The 16,584-nt window shown below is 45.9% G+C and overlaps 1 protein-coding gene across 15 annotated transcripts in view; it reads left to right on the forward strand.

The window, feature by feature from the left end:
• Nucleotides 1-16,584, forward strand: part of NRF1 (nuclear respiratory factor 1) — a 71,305-nt gene that overhangs the window by 13,582 nt on the left and 41,139 nt on the right. For 11 of the 15 annotated variants that reach the window (XM_075141599.1, XR_012672322.1, XR_012672316.1 and 8 more), the window contains 4 exons: nucleotides 5,098-5,326; nucleotides 7,405-7,519; nucleotides 9,774-9,900; nucleotides 10,470-10,610. In XM_075141599.1, coding sequence (XP_074997700.1) covers nucleotides 5,104-5,326; nucleotides 7,405-7,519; nucleotides 9,774-9,900; nucleotides 10,470-10,610 — 606 coding nt within the window. In that variant the 5' untranslated portion in view covers nucleotides 5,098-5,103. Of the gene's footprint in view, nucleotides 1-4,866; nucleotides 4,971-5,094; nucleotides 5,327-7,404; nucleotides 7,520-7,598; nucleotides 7,781-9,773; nucleotides 9,901-10,469; nucleotides 10,611-16,584 lie in introns of those variants that run through there. The other 4 variants (XM_075141669.1, XM_075141591.1, XM_075141608.1 and 1 more) reach the window with 3 other exon arrangements.

Consider the following 16,584-nt stretch of genomic DNA (forward strand, 5'->3'; position numbering starts at 1 on the left):
TTTTGGATGTTGAGAAGGCTGTTAGCTGTTCCCACCCCATTTCAGAATGGTAGAATCATAGAATCACAGGATGGTTTGGGTTGAAAGGGACCTTTGAAGACCATTTAGTCCAACCCCTCTGCTGTGGGCAGGGACATCTTCCACTAGACCAGGTTGCTCAGAGCCCCGTCCAACCTGACCTTGAACGCTTCCAGTGATGGGGCATCCACAACTCCTCTGGGCAACCTGTCCCAGTGTCTCACCACCCTTGTCATAAAGAATTTCTTCCTTATGTCTGATCTAAATCTACCCTCTTTTCATTGAAAAATGCCCTGCGTTCCCCAAGCTCCCTTTTGTGCAGCGGCTGCTCTTTTAGGAGGGATCTGAGCACACATGGCAGGAGCGAGCTGTGCATGCGTGGGAGAGTGCAGAGCAGGTCTCTGTCAAAATATTCTGGGTCTCGGCCCTTCTCCATTAGTCTTCCTACAGATAATCCATATTTTGCATGCTTTTGAAAATTATTTAAACCACCAAAGAAGTTAGATCCAGCAGTTCTTTTATTTATTGTTAATCTGAACAGAGTTTCAGTTGAATTAGGCATTGTGTCGGGGGAATTAGTAAAAATGGCCGCATGATTTAAAATGTCAGCAGCTAAATGAGATGCTCATCTCCAAGTTAAGACTGTCTCGGTGGGCAGTGTCTTGTGCTTTTACAGCATCAGAAGTACAACTGCTTCAGCGGTCTAAAGGATAAAAATAAGTCCAGGCCCTGTCTGTGTAAGAGAGTTTTTCCAGTCATGCTGGTGTACCTCATCATTTTTTCTGGTGTGGACATTTTATTTTTGGCTCAGTTTAAAGCACCCGTGAGGCAACATTAAAATAGATGGCGGTGGTAGAGGACAATTTCTACAGTAGGATAACCCCCGTGGTTTTATATTGGTCGAGTTATATCTCCTTACATTCACACCACAGATTACACTGAGCAGACAAGACCTTCATTTTAATCCATGTGGTTTTAAATTTAATGTAGAATTTATGGTTTTTATGTTCAGTTTCCGTTGTTTTCTGCTAGTTTGAATGGTACGGCTTCTGCTATTTTGGATTGCTTTGCTCCTCCTGCATCTGGTATTCTTCCAGTGATGGTGTCAACAGCCATTGATCATAGTTGACAGTACATCAAAGGAACCTCTGATACAGTCATGAAGCAACTGCACTGTGTGATGAGAAGGACTTTATCCTCATATTTTTTTAAGCACTTTAAATGACTTTAAAAATACTTCTGGCTGTCATCCAAGGCTTCTGGACTAAGCTACAACGACCAGGAAATGTCTTTGCAGGCATCATCATATCATTAGGGTTTCCTTACACTTGAAATTGTTCTGGTTTCTGAAGTAAAACAGGAATAAACTTTCCTTTTCTGAAATGATGAATGCTCATCTCTAAAATTAATCAAGAACAACTTTACTTTCATCCCCTGTGCCTGAATCCTTGTTCAAATCCAAGTGTGGACCCTTCGGATGCATAACAGAGATGCTTTGCTGCTGGGGCAACAACAGTAGCAACAGGTTGGTAATCACCAGTAGAAACTGCCAGTCAAGGTGTTTGCCCACAAAGCCTGACTTGTATCAGGAATCCTTTGGGAATAATTTGAATATATGAATAACTACCCAAGGTTTCAACACTCAAAGATAAGGTTTCGTGCCTTTCAGTGTATGATTCTGGAGATGTTTGGAAATTTTCTGGGAAGAAAATGTGCAGGTATGAAAATAGCACAGGAGTTGGAAAAGTAAAAAACCTGCATTGAATGAAGCCAGCTATCAGGTTAAACTAGAATTAATCCAAGTTACAACTTGGAAATTAATTACTAGAGCTTGTGTTGTTGTGTGCAAAGTTGGGCAGGCTGCGCCATTTACGGAAGAGCTGTAGTAGTTTATTGCCTTTTTTTCCAGCTTATACCTGCTTTCATACAGGCAGGAAAGCTTAAAAGTGAGGAAATCTATTGGTGCCACCAAGGAAGCAAGCGTCCTTCATACATTGCAGCACGTATCTCGGACTCCTTTGGAAGGGGGGCAGTGGAGAGAGGAAAGAGTTTGTAGTAGATTGATGGTTGTTTGAATCAAGTGGACTTCATCTTTAAATAAACCTGATGACCTTGCTATTGATTATCCCAGGCATTGCTTATAGCTAACTGTTTCCAAAAATGCCAAAATTCAACCAGGCGCTGTGCACTGAAGCAGGACATGTGCCCGTAAAAAATAAATCAAATGCACGTGTGTTTAAATTTGCATAGTCGCCTATGAGGAGTATTGATTTTGCTTACCCAGCTGTCCACTTGCTGACTCAGAAACGCATAGTTTCAGTCTACTGCCCATTTTATTTATAAAAAAAGCATCGTTTTTAGTGGCATTGGGTGTAGACTGCCCCTTGATTCGAACAGGTTTCCTGCTGAAGGAAACGGTATCTGAAGCATCCCTTGTCTTGCAGTCTTGTCTCCTGATGAACTAAAAGGTTACTACGCTTTGTCAATTATATTCCGATCATATTTTTCTGTGGATAAATACATTTTAATGGAAAGTACTTAAAATTGTATTGCTCCATTGAGAAAAGCAGCAATATACCCTTTCAGGAAAAGCATAGTAGCTTGGGAAAGGCCTGGCCTGCTGAGCTGCTTTTTTTTTTTTTTTTAAAAAAAAAAATTTTCCTTGACCATTTTTCTACGGTGATGGCAAAATAAGTTCCTTGGAAGGAGATTACGGCTGATTTTTTTCAAACCAGAAATTTTCAGTTTGCTTCAATGCATCTTAGTCCCTTCGTTACTGGAGGTATTTGAATTGCTGCTATTTTTGGATGGTTCTAATATTACAATCTGAGTTGTAAACAGGGTTGAACAACAGCAACATCTAACTCTAGCAGCCTTCTAGGGAGGATTGTGAGTTTGAGGGTGATTTAGCTGTAACCTCAGTGTGTTCGTAACAGTCTCACAACAGCAATTCTGCTGTCCCACAGGCTTGAGTTCCTCTAGTGCATGCCTGGATAGAAAACAAAAGTTTGAAAACTTTTTGTGGACCTTTTGAAAACTTTTCAATCTGGACCCTGTTTGTGGTCCAGATTGAGTTTAGTTTCCCATCTGTACCATTTAGGACGTTTTAGGGGATCTCTTAGTGTTTCATGGATAAGAAACTCACTTTCTTGGGGCAGTAATGTTAGTGGGAGTGTAAATATAGGCGATGTGCCTCTTCCCCAGCCTTTCCAGTACAGAGGGTGATTCAAGTGCCACATCTTAGTATCTGGGCAGCTTCCAGTACTGGACCTGTATCCTGATACTTGTTTCTTTGTTTTAGCCGCTAGACCATGCTTCCCTCCGTCACACACCAGCCAGCTGCAAAATTAAATATGTGGCCATGTCCTTCCTCCCATCTCACTTGGGAGTACAGGTCCCTGGTTTTAACCAGACTCTTCTGAACTGGGAAACCCAAACCAGTATCAAACCAGTATCACCCTAACGTTTAGAATATAGCTGTGCCTTAGAGCACTGTTGACATCTCATGGATGAAAATCCACTGCCTAAATACATGCAGTTCGCTTCTGCTCCTATCCCCCATGAAGATGTCAAAATTAATGCTTTGATGCTCCACAGTGATGCTGGTGTTATGTGCGGATATAGCAGTCTCTTAGTAGAAACCGTTCATTTTATGTGATTCTTGTTACTAGAAGCGTGTATAGCGTTGGAGAGAGACCAGCCATAGACAGACATGGAAAATGAAGGGATTCTGTAACCTGGACCCTTTTCTGGGTTTTAACTACGAAGCCGTGATGTCTACGTTAGAAGGCAAGTTGCTGTGGCCTCCCGCTCTGGTCAGCGGAGGGAGGCTGCTACTTCCCGAGGAGCTTGGCCTCTAAGCTCTGAATTGCCAGTTAACTGGACAGAGTTGAGCAGGGTGAAATGCTTTGGAGATTGGTTTTGGGTTTTAGGAAAGTTCAGTAAGGCTGTGGAAAGATTTCTTTGTATTAGTAAATGAGAAACCGTGCCAAAATGGCTAGGTCAGATTTGGCTTCTCAGGAAGACAAAGGCTGCTACGGCAGCTGCAGAAGGAGTGAATTCATTTTGCAAATGAATATGTGGAGCTAACTCATCCTAAACCCTAGGATGTGATGGTTGGGAAACTTGATCTGTTTCCATGAAGAGAGTGTCAGTCAAGAGCTTTAAATTCAATGGCTCTACTTATGGGGTCAGAATTTCTTGGGTGTATTTTATTGTTCGCTACAGCTGGTCATTTCTTTCCTTCTGCTGTTTGCCCTGAGGGTTTTGGGGAATCTCTTTTTGAGGGTTGATGTCCTAATTCTTCTAATGTAGTTTGAAAATATCTTAAGGATGTGCTGTTCCTTTTCCACAAATGTATGGTAGACACACACTGAAAATACCTGCGTACCTCCTGTCTTGTTCCTTCTGCGCAGATTTATGCTCATGGCGTATGGTCCAGTGCCCTGCTGACTACGTAAGCTGCTACTTTGCTCAGTGGTTTACCACTAGATGCATTAAATAAATATGCTTTATGTAATATTTGTGCTTGGGTTGTAATGATTTTGCCTGCTTCCGGACTCTAATCAAGTAATGCAACAAAAGTGGTCTGTAGAATGCAACTTGCTGCCAGTAAACTTCTGTACTGGCATCCTCATTTGTGTCCTAAGCTATTGAGGTTGGAGGAGAGAGATTGTGTATCGCCCTTGAGCATCTTCCCTGAAAGCTAGATCTTCAAGTGGCAAATATAAGTTCCAGCTTTGATCAGACCTCTTAATACGTAGAGTATGTAGAGCACATAATCTCAGGGCTACAAGATCCTTACAGACCTTTCCTCCAGCAAAGATGACTGCCTCTGGGTGCTAAGCCATGTTGTTGGAAGTTTTTTCAAAACTCTTAAACTTCAGTTCCTCTTCTGGCTCCTGGTGCAGTTATTATTTCCCTCTCGTAGAAGACCACTGCCACTGGGGGAGGTAATCTCTCGTTTCCTCTTAGTCATGGCCTGCTCACCTAGCTGGCTCAGAAACCTTTGGCTGCCCTCCCTTACGGTGCATCAGTGTCGGTAACCCCTCCTGTGATTTTTGTCTCCTCTGACAGTAGCTATTGATGGAAGAACACGGCGTGACCCAAACAGAGCACATGGCCACCATCGAGGCCCACGCAGTGGCCCAGCAGGTGCAGCAGGTCCATGTGGCCACCTACACAGAGCACAGCATGCTGAGCGCGGATGAAGACTCGCCGTCTTCGCCAGAGGACACCTCCTACGATGACTCTGACATCCTCAACTCCACGGCTGCCGACGAGGTCACCGCCCACTTGGCTGCGGCAGGTAAAGTCAGTGGGATGCTCGGCGTCATTCGCCTAACGTTGCGTTTGTGCAGAGGTCGCAAAGAGTGCTTGAGGGTGGTGGGTGATCTTGTCACCCTACGGGATGCTCTGAAGTTTCCGTATTGCCCTGGCTTCTTTGCAAGGTCTGCTGGCTGCTCGAATCTTGCATCACTTTATCTGCGTGCAGTATAGAGGTACGGGGAATAAAAAAGGTCCCTGGTAAATGCTGTCTCAAAAAATGAAACTAAAATACTGAATATGTCAAAAAGCAAGCTTATTTCAGGCCCATGTAAACTATAGCAAAAATAACCCAGGAGTGCTACGCAACCTTGCTTAGCAGGGAGCTCACATGCTAGGCCTCTCCCAAGGAGATGCCACAAAGGGTCCTGGTGTATCTGGACTGGGAAGGTATTTCAGAATCACAGACTCCTTCCAGTGAAGCCCCTGCCAAATGTCCTCTAGATTTGCCTTGTAGTGGATCTACCTCATTAGCAGAAAAATGCAGTGATAAATAAGCACTCACAGACTTGTCTGACTCTGTATCAGACTTTATCTGATGAATAAAGCTCTTGATGTGCTTGACCGAACCTGTGAAGTTCCACCACCCCACTGAGCATCCCACACCCTTTGCTTATTAATTTTCCAACCTCAGCTCCTGCAGGACTTTTTCTTTCCTCCTTCCCTTCGCACACAAGCTTTTCAGGCCTGGGTGGTGGTTGCAGGAGAGGGGCATCCGGTGCCTCTTGCCTGCCTGCGAGCCCTCCCGGTGCAGGGGCCGCCCGGTGCCCCTCCAGCCCCTGGCCAGGTAGGCACCCTCGAGCCAGGAGCTGCCTCATTTCCCCAGGGCAGGCGGCTGCAGTTTGTGGCATGGGCTGGCACATCCAGCCCAAAGCTTGCCCGAGAGCCCAGTGTAGCCCTTCCTCGCTTCTCCAGAGCAAATGTTTTTCCAGTCCCCCAAAAAGCAATGTTTTTATTCTTTTTTTTTCACAAGCACAGGATCGTTGGAGCAGTACGCAGCAGTGCTTGCTGTGCCTGCCATGGGTAGCGCTCATGTAGTTCCTTACTGTTTAACAAAACCTGGCTCTGTAGTGTCACCCAGAGCTCTGTCCATTACAGTGTCCCATCTCCCAGAGCAGCTGCCTAGAGAAAAAGTATTGTCGGACGCTATTTTCATTATCATCTACAGCTTCCACTGACTGGTAGCTTAGGGCTTCCTGATCCAGTAGTTGCATCTTTGTTAAACACAAAAATATAGTGCTTTTATGACCCTGATGGGATCTTTCACCTCTGACGTATGGAGAAACTACACACAGAGCAACTGAGGTCTGCTCAGGAGTCAAAGGCAAGTCCTTGAGCCTGCATTAGACCCCAGGGCTTTTTGACTCTGACTCGGCACTCATTTCTGGAGATCACCAATAGAAGCACAATCCACTGCATGTTATTTGGTTTACTTCCAGTTAACTTAATGAAACTTCCCCTTGCATAGACTCTGTGTCTAGAGTTTGATCACGAAAGCAATTAGCGCTGCCCTGCTGTGGTCCCCACTATTCTTCAGGGGACTGTTGTAGGATGCTGCCGGCAGCTCTGGATTTTCAATTTCTGTACCATTAGAACTGGTCCTTAATCCCTGGGGAAAGCCTCGGACTCCTGATGCTGTAGTTGAGGTGTCTGAGCAGGATTCATGGCATTGTACCTGGTCTCTTCTCCCCTGCCACCGGGATCTCCTCAATTGCAGTCAGTTATTTAAAATCTTGGCGTACTTGAGAGTTTTTCAGTATGTTTGGAAGATAAAATACATAATTATGTGATTGTAAGGAAAACGCTGGACTGAAATATATTACTTTCACCTGGGATTTGCCAGTCTGGGGAATGGAGCCTTTTGATACACCAATGCTGGAGAGGAGGGATCCCGACTGCCGGGGAGCTCAGTGGGGAATTTGGGTCACCCTGGTCCAGTGGGTGCGGAGGCCCTTGAGCTGAGCCCTTGGGACCCATTGTTGGGGCGGGCAATGGCAACCTCCTTTCTGGCCAGTTCCTGAGCTGCGTGTGCTGATTCACCCTTTGTGGTTTGATTTCCAGGCCCTGTGGGGATGGCAGCAGCTGCTGCCGTGGCAACGGGTAAAAAACGAAAGCGACCACACGTTTTTGAATCCAACCCGTCAATCCGCAAGAGGCAGCAGACGCGTTTGTTACGGTAAGGTCTCCCACCTGCACTCTGACACCTTGGTCTGCATCCTCGATCTGTCTCCAGTGCCGCGCGTGGTGAGACCCTGTGCTCTCCAGAACTTGCTCAGCTTGGGGATTTTTTTGGGCATCTTTTCTGGAACCCAAGAGCTGTGTTTTGGTTTGCAGAAATGGGTTAAATTGCAGCTCTACTCATCTTTAATGTGGTATTATGATCACCAGGACTGACATGACCATTCTGGTGGGATCCACCATTCTGTTTTAACCCCAGGTAATCACAAGTTAAATCTGTCATGGTACCGTTGCCTTGCAAGATATTCGTAGTGGCTTTAACAGCAGCTGGCCTGAGAATCTGGAGCTACAGCCATATCCCAGCTCTGCACTGGCACGAAGGACTTATCTACCTAACGAAAAAAGTATTTTCTGCATTATGAAATGATCCTATGAATAAATCTAGTGTGTGTGTACCTGAATTTCCTTTGCCAGCAGACCCCGTTGGGTGAGCTCCGTGCTGAAGACTGACCCAGCCTGTAGTGCACAGTGTTGGGGGATAATAATCGAGGGGAGATGCCTGCCAGAGCTGAAACACTTTCTTTGCCTTTAGAAACTTGCTCTGTAGACACCAATCTTCCATAGCCCTTCAGGTGTTGCATTACAGGTGCTCTGAGGCTGTCTGCCCGCCTGATGGCCACCTAGGAGCACTGGTGCTGAAGTGACTGCACAGGCTTTCCGCGAGCCTGCAGAGATCACCTGCAATTCCATCTTCAGGAAACAGTTGTAAATATTGGCTGGTCCTATATTTTTTAGGTTTTGGAACAAAGCAATTTTTTCTTTTTAAACTGTTTGGGATTTAATTGGGTTTAATTTATCTCACAAGAGCTGGGGTATTTGTCACCCTGTTTCTTGCTGGCTTCCTCCTGCGTGTACACTTCATGCACTGAAACAGCGATGGCCAGAGTTTCGCCTTTTCTCCTTTTCTCCTAGTCTAACTCTTGTAAAATTGGTGAGAAATTAAGTTGGTTTCCTTATAATTCTGCTTACTCATCTGCTGAGTCCCACAACACCCTTTGCACATGATCAAACTGGAACAAAGTGGAGCAGGGTTAGTGTTAAATAATATTCTCTGGGAGTGGACTCCCTTTTTTTATAGCTCCATTCTGTTTTTCCCTCCTTCCCCCAACTCTGCTGACCCAGCCATGACTATTGCAACGTTTCTGAAGAGCAAATTCTTCTCTCTCTTGAAATGCGAACAATATATTTTTCAAGAAACTCCTATTTAAAGGAATTCTTTCTTCTCCCTTCATGCAACTCCTTCATTTTACTACATGCAAGTTATTGACAAATATTGCGTCATTTTTTTGCGCTCTGATCAGTTTGACATGTTTGTGCTTGATATTTACACCACCGTGAAATGAGTGGGAAGCTGCAGTTTCTGATTCTGGGATCTCTGCATAGCTGGTGGTGGTGGTGGTGCTTTTTGGCAACGTGTCTGCTGCTAACAGCAGGTTCTGAAATGACCAGGGCAGACACTAAACTGTCACCTTACGGAGTGCTCAGGTTATCTGGTGATAACTGCTACTTCTCTCTTGCTTTATGAGTTTCTCCCAACATTTCTGACACATCTCTTGCATTGCTTAAAAGCGAGTAAGAGGCGGAAAGTATATGATGGAACGTTTTCTTCCTACAGAGCTCATTCCAGAGGGACTTGCTGATGTGGCAGGTGTCCGAATACATGGGTTTCCTGTGCTCAGCTGTTGCAATATTTCTGGTTCTTGCCTGTCGTGTAGTTGTTGGCTGAATGCGTACAGTTCTGGTTTGAGCAGGCCTTTGGTGTTAGAGAATTGCAATGCACTGTTATGAGGCTGGATGTAAAATAACCTGTGTTTGCAGTCCTCTTCTGCTGAATCATTCAAGTTCTTTACCTTACAAGTTTTGTATTGCTAATACACTTAGATGGTGACAGAGCGGATATGCAGACTCTTGCTGTCCTCTTGCTGCTCTGGTGATTTCTCTTTACTTTTTACATCAATGGGAAAAGGAGAGAAGGGAGAATAATTGATATTTGAGCTGCTGGGTGACTGCAGGGAATGCAGCAGGCCTGTGGGAGTGGAGGAATAACCAGTATATGTGGATAATCTGACCAGCTGGGGTTCCGTTTCTCACCTGGTTTGTGAATGGGTAGCACTTTGCATACAATGCAAAGGGTTGTGTTTCTACAGGGCTTTCAGCTGATACCTATTCACTGTTTTGTATCTCTGTTTCAGGAAGCTCCGAGCCACGCTGGATGAGTACACCACCAGAGTGGGGCAGCAAGCCATCGTTCTGTGCATCTCGCCCTCCAAACCCAATCCTGTCTTTAAAGTATTCGGTGCTGCACCCTTGGAGAATGTGGTAGGTGTCTGTAGGAAAAGCTATGTAATAAATTGCTCACCTTCTCTGCAGGTTTTATTCTGCCCAAGGCAGCCTTGCAAGCCTGGTAGTGATTCGAAGGTCATGTTTAAAACCCTGGCAACAGGAATTCAGATTGTATGGACATGAGGGTAGCACTGAGGTCCTGTGGTTGCCTAGCACGTCTCACCAGGCTTGAATATCCTGGATTAAAAATCAGAGGGAGCAGGTAGTGATGATGTGTTTGAACTCAGCTTGGCTGTCAGTGCTCGCACCTTGTTGCAGACTGGACAGTAAATGGAGCAGATCATGACTGTGATAAGTCTTGCTTCAGAACTTTTCTTTTAATCCCGTAAATACTTCCACTTGCCAGTGTTACTTGATGTTTCATCATCAGCTCTTCGATGCGGCCAAGTCTTTGGGGCCAGTGGGTGTTTTTTCTTGCCAGCTGTGGCATTGTTTGCTCCTTCTGTTCTGCAGTGCCTTGGGGAAGGTGGCTGGCCCTGCGTCCTTGCCCTCACCTCTCCTGGTGCTCCTTACCTTGTTTACCTGATCTTAACGATTCCCCACAGGTACGCAAGTACAAGAGCATGATTCTGGAAGACCTGGAGTCTGCACTAGCGGAGCATGCTCCTGCACCTCAGGAGGTTAACTCCGAGTTGCCACCCCTCACCATCGATGGCATTCCTGTCTCAGTGGACAAGATGACCCAGGTAAGCAGCCAGACATGGCAGAACCAGAGAGAGAGATTTGGCATCTTGCAGTCACGTCCTGTTATTTTGCAGTGGAGCTTATGTCTGCATCTCCAGGGGATGCATTTGATCTCTTCTTTCCCATGGGACTGTAACAGCTCAGATAGTAGTTAGATGTGAAGCTTTGTTACTGGTGCTTGTTTTCTACATGAAACCGTAGAGATGCTGGTAAGGACTGGAGCTCAGGCTGCTGGGAGCGTTCCCTTTGACCTGTTTTTGTCACCTCCCATAAACTATGAACAGAGAAGATATTTGTTCCGCACTTCGCAGTGATTTTTAGGCACTGAGGTCAGGAACGTCGCTTGTGGAGTACTGTTTTGGCTTATCCTCCTTGGACATTTCTTGTGTGCTCTAGTTCGTTCCCTCCTCCGTTTTCTGCTGTGGATTGGAGCAGAGGGGAGCTTAGCGATGGTTTAACTCCAGGTCAGACCCTGAGTGAGATACTTCTGATGGAGCCAGGGAGTCATCTGCCCTAGGGATGTGGGGGACTCCCTTTCTCTCCAGGTCCAGCCCTTTGCTGACCTCGTTATTGCTAGGAGAAAGCGGAGGGGACCCCCAGGGAAGCTTCCTTGGTGTGAGAGGGATCATCTGTAGGGAAATCTCATTCCCCTGGGGTGCAGGACCTGAATGCAGGTGATTGTGTTTTGCAGGAGGCCCTGGATACACTCAGTCTGATGTACCGCAACAAATTTTAAATGCTGAAGGCATTTAAATACTCTTCAGAGGGAGTAGCAAGATGCGAGGGTCAGAGGCTTTGGGCAACATACAAAGAGATGTTGTAGAGCAAAGATGTGCGAATTTCCTCTGTGCTCTGAAGAAAGATCACATTCTGGTCAAAACACCATTTCCATTACTTAGGTGGAATCAGACAAGTTCACACTTCTAACAAAATTTTACAAAGAAATCTGCTGTGCCTTGCCTGATAACAGATCGTGTTCCTAATCCATGACAACGTAAGACAAAACTTAGTTGCCAGATTTTTAAGCCACTGTGAAAGGTGGTATCTGCAAGAGCTGTTCACAGGCAGCTTTTGTTTTGTACCATTAACAGTTTCCCATGGAAATTGAAGGTAAAAAATGGAAACATTTTACTTTGAAAGTAAAATGAAAGACCATCAAAAGATTACAGGTATGTAGCTGTGAGTTCATTTGTATTGGCAAACAAAACACTTGTGTTTATCTGAATTCTTTATGGCCTCGTTGTTGTAGTACTTCAGCTGAGTAATAGCAAGAGAAGTGCCTAGGACTTAAAACAAGGAGGAGGAGACATCTATGTGGAGATTTGCTCGGGCAGAGGGAGGCCACCCTAGCGCGGTGTGGGTAGTGAAGCTGGAGGTGCTCGTGCCCACAGCACGTGGGCTTTGAGGAAGAAACGAAGCAAATGAGCTGTTGCTGGTGGAGTGGTGGAAAGAAATGAGGGAGAGAGAGAGAAATGAGTGTGGACGAATGAGATCAGGTTGTTGCAATCCAATAACACATCTGAGAAACTTTTCTGGTTTGCAGTGCGCAGAATATATGCACGTATAAAAGGGCCAATAAAAGATCTGTCAGCTGTTTGGCTGTTAATGTTGCACGTGCCATCAAAGTAGCAATAAAAGTGACAAGCTCTCACTTCAGAGAAGCCTTCAGCTGGATTTATAATGCATATTGTTTATTTTTTGTGGTAGAGTTGGAAATTAAATATTTTAACATCAAAGGTTGCTGAAGTGTTTTCTGCTTCTTTTTTATCCATAGAATTCTATGGATAAAGTACTAGTACTTTTCGTGTTAAGCTAAAAATAAGGTTGGAGATTTTTTTTCTTCCAAACATGGCATGGCCTTGCTCTTCAGGAAACCTTGCACAAAGACTTGGCCAAGCCAAGTTGCCCCTGGGGTTTGATTGCTTTGCATTTCCACATGTGAAGCAGCTCTCCAGTCCAAGGCACTAGTTGCTGGCAGGGCTTTTTTTTCCCCCCTATGCACAACACTCCTGTGTTCCCAGGCTCTATTAAATGAGAAATGGTTTTTCTTCTCCATGTTCTGCAGGGCCTTTGGTCAGCAAGTGCGCAAACCGCTGATGCAACAGCATAGCAACGTAGAGCCTCTTATTTCATTATGGTAAAACAAGTATCTTGTTGGAAGTAGCCCTCGTCTTTTTAATGCAATGTGGTAACTCAAAACAGCTTTGTGAAGAAGGTTTCTCTTGAGCTGCGGACAGCGTCCGTGCTCTTCGTGCCCCGTTTGGCTAACCATCGCTGTCCCGGTTAGCCCAGCCGCATGTTGCGGGCATCCAACGCTGCACTGCCTTGGTTTCCCCGCATATCACATAGGGATTATGTTTTGTAAATGTCTTTTAAAAATTTTGAGATCCTTGAATGGCTGCAGGCCACTTGAGGGCAGAGCACTAGAATTAGCGGACAGGACTGCAGACTCCTGGGTGGATTTTCACAACCCGGCAGGTCGGTCGTCTTGTAAAATTTTCAAGGAGTAAGATGGGGCGTGTGGTGCTTAGGAGATGATTTTGTTGCTGAAAGCATCCAGCTGCTATGTAGTTTTTGCCAAACTTGGGGGCAAACTTTAAATAGAAACAAAACACAGATACGCTGAACACAATGAGGACACCGTGCTGTCTTTTTTTGGCCACAGTCACAATTTGAAATACATTCGTTTGAGAGAGTGGATGATAACTCTGACTCCTACATCGCTGCAACCTGTTGCACAGCCAGAAGTGCCATCTTTTTTTTTTTGTAGGAACCTTGATTCCCAGAGCTGCCAATATAGTTCTTTGTATTTGCTAACAAGAAATGAGCTTTTTCAACTAAGTTGCACAAAGCCCTATGGAAAACCGAAATATTTATAAATATAAATTGGACAGTACAATTAAGAGGTGTGTCACAGGGAGTGGAAAAACGAGGCCTCTGCTTTCAGCAGCTGCAGGTGGTAGAGGCGTTAGCTCCTCAACGAGGAGATGAAAATAACTCTCCGTTTAATTGCTCTGCTTCCCTGGTGGTCTGGAGGGAAATAAAGCCTTTACTAACCTGAGCAAAGATGCTTCTATAAACTTGCGAATGGAGAGCATCACCCACTTTGGCTGTGCAGAAAAAAACCATATTGCAGTGGGGCTTTTGCCCTGCAGCCATTACACAGAGAAATCTCAATACTTTATGGACTTTGGCTACGTTGACACTATACGTCAGACCTGAGTTTGCCCTTAAGATTGGGTAATGCTGAGGTCAATGACTGAAAGTCGGCTCTCACCGAGGTCACTAGAATTTGTTTATGTTTTTCGGAACAGGTGATTTGTCCTTTAATCTGACTTTTTTTAAACATAATACGCCCCTATGATTTGCAGCCTGCTTATACAAGCCAAGAAAGTTTATATGGGCCTCTCAAAAATCATCTTGACGTCTATTTGCATACTGCAAAAAGCTTTAGCACAAACAGCAGATATCTTTATGTACGTGTCAGTTTGTATGTAGGAGAAGCCAAGCACGGAAAGACGGAACTAAACTCAGTTTGCAGCTGCCAGATCCTCTCCACGGAGGCGCTGGACCCCATCGCCCGGGTGCGAGGCTTGCTGGTGCTGCCTTCTGGTCCACGTCAGAGGTGTGGTATGGGGACAGCCTGTGTTTCTGCTCTCCCAGCAGGTCGTCGCCATGTGGCAGAGGGATCATCCTTGTTCTGCAGTGGAGGCACCCCAGAGTTAGGAATCGGTCCCCCGTGCAGCCGGACTCTAGCACTGGACGGTTGTTCCAGCAGAGTGGGAAGGGTAGCGAGTCCCGTGAGGTTCTGGATACAAGGATGAGTGGATACTTCTAACTGCATGCAGGCAGCTGCCTGCTTTTACAGCATTTAAGCTCAGAGCCTACATCATGCCTCGTTTCCGGCAAGAACAAGCAGTCATGTCCAGCACTCAGATCTCCAAACTCTGCTAGGAGGTGGTGATCCCGAGAGGGACAGCCTGGTCCCCAGGTGTGTCCCTTTGACACATTAGAACTAGTCACTCATTCTTATGACTTGACCACGGTTTCAGGCTGGAAGAGAAGAAAGATTTGCATAAAGAGTAAATCCGTGAGCACAGAGTTCTGTGGGGAGACCCACAGCACCTCCTGCTTTTTGCACCGATGACCAGGTTGTTGATTTTGGGTTGGAATCCTGTGGCCAGGTGTAAACTGCTGCATTTGCCTAGAGCTGAGTGCCATCGCTTCTTGTTGAGGACACCGAGGCTTACCCTCCACTTCATCTTTGCCGTGATGAATTTATGACAGCAGCAAGTCCACTCTCATCCTGCCTGCCAGAAAGCACCCGGCAGTGAGACCTCGCAGAGTTCGGTCAGGGCCATGCGGATTTTCATAGGAAATTCATGGTGACAGCTTGGTTGCTGCCTTGACAGATGCCTGGCTTTTTATTCTGAATGTTTAAACATTAATTGGAACTTTTAAACTTAAAGAACATTTAGTCTAAAATTGGCTGTTGCAGAAAGAAGGGCCAGTGAACAAAATACTTGGGTGCTTTGCTGCAATTGCTGCTTTGCCTTCTTCCGCTTTCAGGTGCAGCCGAGGTCCTGCATGGACTTGCCTTTGCTTTTCCCAGGTGTTGCTTTTGGACATCCTGCGGCTGAGCTCTGGGGACAGGTAGAGAATTCCCAGCCACAGGTTTTGCTCCTTTCCAGAAACCACTTTCCTTAGCAGGGCATAAACCTTAAGACCAGAGCGTTGCTTGGTGCTCCGCATGCAGGACAACTTCTTGTTTCCAGGACTGGAGTGCAGTTGTCTGTGCTTTGGGCCATTGCAAATGGTAGAATCGGGATTAGCTCACCACCGCTAACACTTGAGCGTAATGTTAAAACTTAGAAGACACTGTGTACCAAAGGGTGTCAAAGAAACATTTCTTATAGTTTCTCTCAAACCCTCCATACTGGAGATTATATGAGCCCTTTCCAGAGCTGACAACCATGCAAACCAGAGCGAGCTGCTGTCTTTTTTTTTAGCAGGGGTTTGACTTTTGGGTGGTTCGTGGACGGAGTCAGCAGAACGCGTGGCTCCCGCGGATGAAGCGGTCGCACCGGTTCCTCCCAGCTGCGCCCTGAGAGATGCGGGGTCTTTGTCTCGGTGCCGTAGCCTGTGTCAGAGCCCTGCAAGCTGCTCGGGTGAGGTCTCGTTACGGCACTAATTAGAGAAGTCCTCACGCTGGAGCAGGTTGTCACGCCGCTGCTGATTGTCTCCCTGGCGGATTAAAGGCAAACCCTCCTTAACAAGTGCCTTGAGTAGCTTGAGCCGCTGAACTCCCTAGGACCAGTAATTAATCCATCTGGTAACAAGGAGCATGGCTTGCAGATAGCAATTCTGGGAAGGAGCTTTTAACTGTTTTTGCACCAGGCAACTCAATGCCGTTAATGGGTTTACTTGGCTGAATAAATGGGGCCTCGACCGGGGATCCCGATGCATGTCAGGGTGACTGTTGGCCCTACAGCACGGATGGGGAAGCTGCATCACAGACAGGCTTGGCCTGGGCTGGAAAAAAGGGCACCAAAGGGGTTGACACTGTGCGTGAGCGTGGGCAAGCTGGTGGCTTTTTTGTGGCTCTGTTTACAATTCAGGGTTTTGGTACGGCTTCTCTGAGGCGGGTCAAGATGTCCGTGGAGTGGAGGAACTGAAATGCAGCTGCTTCTCTGAGCAGGGGTGGTTCTTCTACGGTGTGCAGCGGATACGCTATATATGGACCCACCAGTATACTGGATTTTTATTGCCTTTAAAGTCCCTAACCACTGCTATAAACTGTATGCAATGTAGTAAATCACGCATACGAAGAAATTGTTTTCTTTTTACCAAAACACACTTCAATTTTTCTATTTAACTGTGTAAGCTAGGGCCCACGTTACATCTTCCAGCTGGACTCTGGCTTTGAAGAGCAGTCCTGTGTCCAAAAGAGCCGCTGCAGATCCCAGTGCATTTAAC

The sequence above is a fragment of the Calonectris borealis genome, chromosome 1 (genome assembly GCF_964195595.1).
Source record: "Calonectris borealis chromosome 1, bCalBor7.hap1.2, whole genome shotgun sequence".
Taxonomy (NCBI): Eukaryota; Metazoa; Chordata; class Aves; order Procellariiformes; family Procellariidae; genus Calonectris; species Calonectris borealis.